Source organism: Pseudomyrmex gracilis, unplaced genomic scaffold, assembly GCF_002006095.1.
Source record: "Pseudomyrmex gracilis isolate BER0280 unplaced genomic scaffold, ASM200609v1 scaffold_450, whole genome shotgun sequence".
Lineage (NCBI taxonomy): Eukaryota > Metazoa > Arthropoda > Insecta > Hymenoptera > Formicidae > Pseudomyrmex > Pseudomyrmex gracilis.
This window is the reverse complement of record NW_018021034.1, coordinates 28,674-38,686: the sequence shown is the minus strand read 5'-3', so window position 1 is coordinate 38,686 and position 10,013 is coordinate 28,674. Positions and strand designations below refer to the sequence as shown.

Here is a 10,013-nt window from a genome sequence, read left to right as displayed (position 1 = left end):
ATAGTATATGCTGTTATATTAGCTCCTCCCATATGTCGCTATGAGTAACACCGTTAGCGCGCGAAGCGCGGCGGGCAGTCTTACGCGCGTAAGACAGCCCGATGCATGCTTATTCGCGGATCTTTGTAAATTAAAATCTCAGTAACTATTGCGAATCTAGCAAAATGGTATAGAACTTTTCACCTCAGTTTTATTCCTTCTACCTGCCTACGAGAGATGTTAAACCAATTCTGGGACACCCTGTATATATAATAGAACGTTTCAGCATAACATCCTGCAAAAAGTGGCTCGTTTGATCTTATTCATTTCTTAGTTATTACTTCAGAGCCTTAAATTTCTTGATTAATTGTTGATTCACGCTGGTCTCAAATGCGTTATTAGTTTATCAATGTCCATCTTTGATATATTTACGAGTGTTGCGAAGAATGTCTCCAAGTGCCTTGGTAGCCTAACAGGGAAGGCGACGGCCCGGAAAGCCGGTGATTTCAGGTTCGACTTCTGGCTGAGGAGTATTTTTTCGCAATATTTTAAAATTAGTTCTGGGGGTATTCGGGGTCTTTCATACATGAGATGCAAGTATAGCATACTGTATGATTTTAAGAATTGAAATTTCAATTAAAAAAACACACGTGTAAAAATTTACATGTGAACATATATATATGTATACATATATATAAAAGAACATTTCAGCATAACATCCTGCGAAGTGGCTCGTTTGACCTTATTTATTTCTTAGTTATTTCTAAAATAAATACTGTTTAAAAGCAAATATACATTCCATCTTGGAGAGATTTGATGAATTATGTAAAAGAAAGGAAAATTGATCCANAATATGTATGTGATTATTGTGCTCAAAAAGTTTGCAATGGTGTCATGCCTGCGTATTGTATTTTAAATAATCTTTTCGTAGACAACGTGCCTGAGGTAATATCGTCTCTTAATTCGTTTGAAACCATTCTTGTACAAAGAGCTAAAGCATTTCAGACTGTTGTTAAAATGGGAGCTGTTATAAACAAACATTTGCCACAACGGCAAATAATACAAAAAGTCAAAGGTAGAACGTTTCATTTACCACTCCCTTTACAAAAAACTTTAAATAAAATATGTTCTACTACTGATCCAATTAGCATAAACTATGAATTGTATCTTTTGGTAAGAAGTATACCAAAATCGAAAATGGCTAAAAACAAATAATCTTTTATATTCTGAAATTATTTTGCCGAATACTCATGAAGAACTGTGTTTAAACAAATTAAATATTAAATTTCAATTGCAAAAAACAGAACCTGATGCACAAACCACACTTGATGAACACGAATTATTAAATAAATCAACATCTAAAATGAAAGAAACAGAAAATAATGCAGATGATAAAATGGCAGAACATCGTGAAGCATTGTTAACACAAGTTACAAATGAGAATGATAGTTATTATGAGCAATATATTATTTATCCTTTATACAAAAAAAAATTAAATAAAACTACGACAGCCTTGTTTCAAATGTAAAAAGTTCATGATTTACCCTTAGATAATCGTGAGAAATTATTGGATTTAATGTGTTTTCCAGATTTATTTCCCTGTGGTATTAACGGACAACATGAAGATAAAAAAGTAAAACTTTATGATCATGAATTTATTAAATGTCGATTGATGATTAAACATCCACAGTTTAGATTGAGTCTACAATATTTATTTTATTTATTAAACAATGCAAATATTTGTCAGTTAAGTCGCGGAATTTATCACAAAATAATTTAACAAACTTACGATTTCGTTACACTGCTGCAGAATATTTAGAAGCAATGTCAAAAGAACTGTTAGAATCTAACTTGAGTACAATATTTACTACATTAAAAAATACGGACCAATATTGGAGAAGACCAAGAAGTGACTTNAATTGCATGACGCAACATTACGGACCGGCGACGTGGTTTTTAACGTTAAGTCCGAGCGAATGGTTATAGGATGATTTAGGAGATTATATACGTGAGGTAAATGGATGGCATAATTCTTTGTTAAGTACTAGCGTACTCGTTGCAAAAGATCCTGTCTCAACATCAAGATTTCTCAATAATAAATTTAAAGCAATGCTTGACTTTATATGTTCTAAAGATCATCCGATCGGAGAAGTAACTCATTATTTCTGGCGGCGAGAATATCAAGGTAGAGGTTTACAACATTCCCACTTATTAATTCGAATTAAAAATGCACCGATTATTGGAAAATCTTTTACTGAAGAAGTTTCTACCTTTATTTTACGACATATAAGCTGCAAACTGCCAAATAAAAATATTTCACCGTTATTATATAAACGTGTTAATACGCATCAGACGCATAAACATAACGATTATTGTCTGCGTTCTAAGAAGGTAGAACGTAAAGTTGTACGTATACGTCGATTTGGATTTCCTCGTCCTGTTACTGAAGCATTNACAATAAGAGATGTCGCAAGTTCGATAACAGGTAGAAAGCAATTAATACATAGAAGTAGGCTTTACGATCTTCCTCAAAGACAAAATGAAAACGATATAAATGATTATAACATAATCCTGTTCTTCTTACTGCTTGGGAAGGAAATATGGATATACAATTTATTGGTGAGAAATCAACATTACTTACATGGTACGTCACTAAGTACATGAATAAAGCGAGAATATGTAAATTATCCGATTGCATTACCAATAGTAAGAATGACCAAAACAAATCAGTGGGAAGTTATCTTTGGAATATTGTATTGCGATTTACGCACAACAGAAAATGTGGAGCTCTCGAAGCTGCTGATACATTATTAGGTATTCCTTTATCGGAACTGATCGAAATACGACTATTAGATGGCTAGATGTTAATCAAATTAGATATAGAAAATTAAAGACTCGTAAAGAGATTGAAAATCTTGATAAANAATCTACGGATATATTTTGTCCGTCTTTGATAAATACTTATCCAATAAGACCGAAAGAATTAGAAATTGTGTCTCTTTATGAATTTGCAAAGTGCTATGATATCACGAAGATTAAACCNAAAAGTAAGTATGTCGTATATTACAAAATAGGTAAAGGTCTATACCTTAAAGAACAAAAGCGTGAATATCTTAGTAATCATTATAAATACGATGTGAATACACAACCGGAGAATTATTTCTTTTCATTATTACTCATGTTTAAACCATAACAAAAATTAGAAGATCTTAAAAACAGATGTGATAATTATACAGAATCATTTCACAAAATAAAATTACATCTTCTAGAAGCATTACAATATCATGAAAAAATAGAGAAATTGCAAAAAGCGTTTGAAACTGCAAAACAGTTAGTTCAGGAATATCTAGACAACAAATTAAACAAACAGAATATATCGCTAGAGGGAAATCTAATAGGTATTCAAAATATAGAAGCTAGTGAAGCAATGCAAGATTTCAAAGATCTTGGTGAGAAAATAGATAAAGATGTCGATGTATGTGATATGATAGCAAAATTAAATCTAGATCAAAAACGTGTGTTTGATACAGTCGTTGCAACTGTCCATTCAGATAAATCACCATTACGATTATTCGTTAGCGGAGAAGGTGGTACAGGAAAAAATTTCTTAATTAAACTATTAAATGTTGGATAACACAAAATCTTAACAAAGATACTGCGATAGCAGTTCCTACTGGTATTGCAGCGTTTAGTGTAAATGGTTTGACAGTTCATAGATTACTTCAATTGCCTGTTGAACACGGTTTTATTTCTAAATATAAACAATTATCTGATCATGTATTAAAAGTTTTACGAGCAGATCTCGAAGATGTTATTTTGATTATAATTGATGAAGTGTCAATGATATCTAATTTGACTTTAATGTACATACATCTTCGATTGTGTCAAATATTCGATACTATTAATTCTGATGACGGTTAATTTGGTGGAAAACACATTCTTCTATTTGGAGATTTGCTTCAATTACCTCCTGTAAACGATGATCCTGTTTTTGTGAGTCTATCAAAAGAAAAAATTAATAAATATCTCGGGTTGTTGGAGGCCACTAACTTGTGGACTACATTATTTGACTATGATGAATTAACAATCAATATGCGGCAGCAAGGAGATGAATCTTATCGTGAGTTACTATCGAGAATTCGTATTGGATTAGTGACTCAGTCTGATTGTAAAATGCTTCAAACTAGAATATTAGATTTTAAAGGTCTATCTATGGAATCTAGATTGAACGAAGTGTGTAATTTTATTAATGATTTTCCGACAGATACCGTATGTTTACTGCCTACTTGTCACATGTGTGACGTTCTCAATGCGGCAATGCTAAATCAAAGTGCTAATGAAAAAATAGTATTAAGTGTGGAAAATAAAGTAAAGTGTAATCGCTATGTAAAAAAGAAAGTTGTAAAAACATTGTCAAGTCATGAAGATGATACTTCAAGAACAGCCGGACTTGCGAAAAAAATTATTATTAAAATTAGAGCAAAAGTTATGATAAGACGTAACATTGATGCTAGCAAAGGCCTTGTAAACGGTATAATAGGTAAAGTGATTTCCGTTGTTAAAGATGTATGGAATAATACTATAGAAAAAATAAATCTTTTTTTGCCGTCAGGTGAAGAATTTTTAATTGAGAGAGTGTCAAATTTCCCGTCATGGAAAGAATATATGTCATTAGAAAACAATTTCCATTGTGTCTGAGTTATGGAATCACTATCCACAAAAGCCAAGGATTGAGTTTGCATAACGCTATTATGGATGTAGATAATTCTGTATTCAGTCCTGGTCAANTTTATGTTGCAATGTCTCGAGTAACGACTTTAGAAAGATTTTATTTAATTAATTATGATGTTTCATCTGTAAAAGCTAGTGAAGAAGCTATTATTGAGTACAATAGGTTAAAAAAAATACATAAAACTGAAACACAAATGATTCTTGTTTCAAAACAAAAGATTCCTAAGGTTAAAGATAATAATCCATGGACTTCATCAAAAGTAAATGCTTCTGTACAACCACAAGATCCACAACAAAATGTTCAGAAAAGTACCGGTTGGATTATTCGTGGTTTTCAAAACATAGATTAAGTTTCATTCTATGCAAATGCAATAATGCAATGTCTTTTGCACTTAAGTATCATTAGAAAACAAATATTTAATTATGATAAAGAAAAAGCTTTATTTGTATTAATGCATCAATATAAAAATAAAATGCCTAACTTAAATACATATAGAATACGACAATATTTAGGAGATAAATTTTCGAATAATGTAAAACGTGATGCATCTGAATTTCTTTTGGCTCTTTGCGCAAAATTTGATTTTATAAAAAATGTAGTCGAGCATGAAGTAACTTCTACTACACGATGCAGAAATTGTAACTATACAAATACAGTTATATCAAATAATATTTTAATTTCAATTCCTGTTATTAATTTAGAGGAAAAGAGTTATGATCTTAACGATTTATTAAGTTGTATTTTTCCTCATTGGTGTGAATCTATTAGCGATTTATTATGCAACACTTGTAGAAAGAATGATAAGATATTTAAAAGAGAATTAACGTTGACAAAAGAAATACTTATCATTCATTTTCTATTATTTTCAGAAAATGGTAAAGTAATACCATCTAAACTAAATATACATGCTGTACCAACGACTAAAGTGTCAATAAATGGACAGCTATATAAAGTAATAAAAGCCATATTTAATAATGGACTGTGTATTGAAAACAATCATTATACAAGTATGTGTAGAGAAGGAAAATCTAGCTGGCTTGGAATTGATGATATGCAAATTAGAAAACAACACTGGCCAAAATATACTACATATGTTTTTATTCTTTTCTTGGAAAAAATAAGTAAATAAATGTGTTACTATATATTGGTGAGATTAAATTTATTTACTATATATGTGCATATAAAAATTTCAGTTCACTATTTGAGNTGCAGCCGCGCCAAGTTTTTTTGTATTGAATGTTTTTTATTTTGACAAACTTTTTACTTTTTCTTTTTTTTGTTTTTCACGAAAAGTAAAGTTTTGCTAGGTCTACTTGTTAGTTTTCCTACGAATCCTTTTGTTAATTTAATAGGCCCAGACAATTCTTTCTTTCAAAATTCTTCCCGTAACGAAAACTTAACAAAGTATGTATGTATACTTAGATTAGGATAATAATGTACAAGAGTAACGTACAAAATTTACTTGGTGCTACTTTGTGATATCACTTTTTTTGTAAAACAGGTTTTTAGAGAAAGAATGTTTTGTAGTATATAAATGTTGTAAAACAGGTTTTATAGAAGAAGAAGTTTTTGGAGTATAAATAAAAAATAATTTAATTTAAATACAATACGTGTGCGTGTACTTGGCGCCTGTTTTTACCTTTTTTTAAAAAGGTAAGTTTTTAGAGTATCACACCCTTTATATTTTATGGTTGTTTTAGTTTCTCTAAAAAAAGAATATAAACATTTGTACTTTTTGTATATACATTATTATAGTATAATAAACTAAAAACTTTAATATACATAAGTTTATTTGGTTGTATGTACGTGCGTGTGAGATAGATGATGCACTATTTTTTTCTTCGAATTCTTTTTTTTTCCATTGTTTTTTTATTCTGTTTTTTCTTAACAATAGTAACACAATTATTAATTTTTTCTAAGATACTCATTTTTTTTATAAATACAATATTGACTTTATATTTAAACTGAATATATCTAACTAGTATTTATATGTAGGTATATATATATTTTTATTACTCGGCCCTGCCGTTTTTCCTCTAGAACCTAAAACTATCCAGATCTTCTACTGTCGGTAAATCGGTATTTACGTTAAAATCGGTGCTTCGAGAGTCAAAGTTCGGGAATAAAGTTAGTATCACCATTTTGTTGTAACTAACATCATCAAAAAACCACTGTTCCGAGCGAGTTACCATTACTTATGAGTTACCACCGTAACCTTTACACCAACGTCGACAAGTTATCACCCTTAAGTTGCAACCACATAACATCACAGTTAGTTGCAAAATTAATAATTAACAAAAGAGATAGAGAAAAACGGTTTGCGCTATAATTCTCAACACATTAAACTGCGAAATACCAGCCCGGTTTGAACATTCTAGGTTTTGTTTGTAATAATTGAATGTTTAAATAATAAAAATTAATTAATTTTTATTATGTGGTATTTTGCATCTATCTAATACAAAACGAGATCCAAAAACTATTTTGCTCTAACTTGTACCATTCTCAAAATATTCAATTTGTTAACTTTCACTCTTTGTCATAAATCGCAGAGCCGATTGAAGGTACCTGCAAAATTAGTTTCAAGCTATCTCTTCTGGTTCTTGAAATATCCGCGATTTGCAAAAAGAGCTATGTATCGTTAAATGTAGAATATTAAAATAAGTCAAATGCGTATATTCGTTATTTATAAGCTTTATTGTAAAACCGCGTTTTCGGGAACTTTCCAATCACCAAATTAACATAGGTTGTAAAATAATAGAAAGATAATCTTTGTTGTGCGTGATTCGTCGCGCGAAGACTTGACGCAAGGCACTACCGTGCTTCTTGACGTTTCTCTCTTTCTCTAACTTTCTTCTTAGAACGTGTTTGGTAAACAACACCATTTGGTAGCACAAATGTGAACATACACATTCCTGAGTGTTTCACGACGACAAAAACGTTTTTTAATCGTGATTTACACGTCTATTTTTCATCTTACTCATTATCTTTGTTCAGAAGCCACAAACACACAAAACGCAAGAATACTTTTTTTGTAATGTTTAATTTCGAAGCAAATGAAACTAAAACACACTTAATCAGTTCAATCGTTCTTGAAAAATAGTTTTGTAAAAAATTTTCCATTCTCTCATTTACTGAATTTCGCGTATATAATAGCGTTTTTCACTGGGCCGCACTGAGTGCGCACCAAAAACTCGCCCAGTGGCAGCAGCACTGTACGAGGTTGCCGGAAGTTGCACTCCCAGCTAAACACAAGCTACAGTTCTAGTGCCATATTTTTTGTTAGCAACAGTCATATCACGTTGAAAGTACCAGTTCTCGTCTGTCGCAATATTTTTGTGGGTATTTACCTGGAAGGATGGAAGAAACAGAAGAATTAAGCATTTGCTTCAAAGTCAACAACTACATGTTTTCGTTAAAGCTTCAACCAAGTGAGACAGAATTGTACAATAAATTAATGAGTAAGTAAATTATAGAACTTGCCTGATCTTGGGATTTTAAGGTTATTCCCGTGTGGATTGTCGACAATAAAGATGTACATAAGTTTTGGATACTATACTAAGTACTCGAAAAACTTGAATTAATACAATGCATAGTGTAAACTTGTGAAGAAATTTTTTGCACATTCAAAAGTATAAAATAATAATTGTTTTATTTGAACGGCTACATTCTGTATGTAACATTTAATTACTGTACTTCTATTTTTAAATAAGTTCTACGTTACATGCATAATCCTTAATTCCAACTAAAAAGAATTTTAAAAACTTTCAAGTTTTTTTGATATTCAGAAATATACATAAAATAATATTATCTGATTCCTTTGCTAAATAATTTCAGATAATGATATTTACACCATGCAATATATAAAACTTCGGATTAAAAACGGATTGTTTGTCCTAAATGATTCGCAGAAAATTCGAGAAATATTTTGAGTACTTGAAGACGAGTAAGTAGAATAATAGGGAAGAAAGCATAGGCCAATACGAGGTAATACATTGGATGGTCGTGAAAAAATTGTTTATCATGTATTTACTAAATCAAACGTTTCGACCATAAACTTGGTCTTCATCAGTGATGACAAATCTGTTGAAAAAATAACAAAAACATAATGGCTTGCCATACCGATACAATTAAAATATAATAGAAGTACAGAAATGCCGACTTACCAGTGAAAACATAGAAAAAAACACAGAAAAAGAGCGTCAACCTAGTAACTAGTCGAAGCAATAATATCCCTCCAACATAATGTCTTCAAAACAATGAAAAAGAACGTGTAAAAATTTCACTCACTATTTGATAAAAAAATTTTAATTTTAATCAAATTAATGTAATAAGAATATGAACAAATAAACAAACAAATGAAAAAGAAAATTAAAATTAAAATGATCAATTACTCGTCACGCTGGGAAACAATATAAATATAACCGTCAACCGATAAATTGAAAACATCACTAATACTCGTTTCTTCACATTACAGTCAATATATACAAAAATTCCTCCCTCCCTTTCATAACTTCGGTAACATATGTTCATGTCGCAAAACAAGAAAGCACATTTAAACCTTTAACGTTTCCAGAAAGGCAAAATAAGAAGTTAACTTTTCAGTATCCAACATGACGTTCAACGAATTATGCTGCAGTTTGATGTGGATCATTTCTGAAATTAATCTTTTGTTGTAATGAGTTTCTTGGTCCAAAATACGTGTTTCGTCCCATTTAAAGTCATGATCGTAACGTAGTCTGTGTTCTGTTATCGCAGATGCTGTATTATACGCTCTGTTAATTTGGTTCCTGTGTTTAGAAATTCTCGTCTTTAATATTCTCTTCGTTTGTCCAACGTATGAAGCATCGCAGTTTGCACAATCAATCCGATACACCACGCACCTACTATTGTCATGTTCAATAGGATCTTTGTGTACCTTGATGTAATTATTTAGCTTATTAATGCTTCTAAAAGCCATTGCGACTTCACCTCTATTGCCCAACAATCTTTTTAAAGAATTCGAAAATTTTTTAACATAAGGCACCACAAAGTAAGAAAGGCACCTCGCTTTGTCTTGAAAAGATAATTCATTACCAACAGTTTTTTTGGAAGCTATTGTTCGGTTGTTGATCAAGTGTTCTATTCTATTGTTAATGATGTTAAAGATGAAATGTATTGGATAACACAGCCACACAAAAAAAAAATTTCTTTGGCCTGGGGATCAGACCATGTTTATTATATGTTTTTGGGGTCGCTGAATCCGAATCCGAGGTCTATTAAACCCTATCGGGTCGGGGTTCTAGCCCTTTTATTTTAGGAATCG

At 31.1% G+C, this 10,013-nt stretch overlaps 1 protein-coding gene across 1 annotated transcript; it reads left to right on the top strand.

Moving 5' to 3' along the window:
* The first annotated feature begins 2,691 nt into the window (after positions 1-2,691).
* LOC109860700 (ATP-dependent DNA helicase PIF1-like) lies at positions 2,692-5,060 on the top strand. The gene is given in 7 exon segments (XM_020439972.1): positions 2,692-2,732; positions 2,833-3,026; positions 3,216-3,454; positions 3,510-3,569; positions 3,751-4,214; positions 4,311-4,612; positions 4,615-5,060. Coding segments are annotated over 7 exon segments (1,746 nt in total).
* The last annotated feature ends 4,953 nt before the right edge of the window (positions 5,061-10,013 follow it).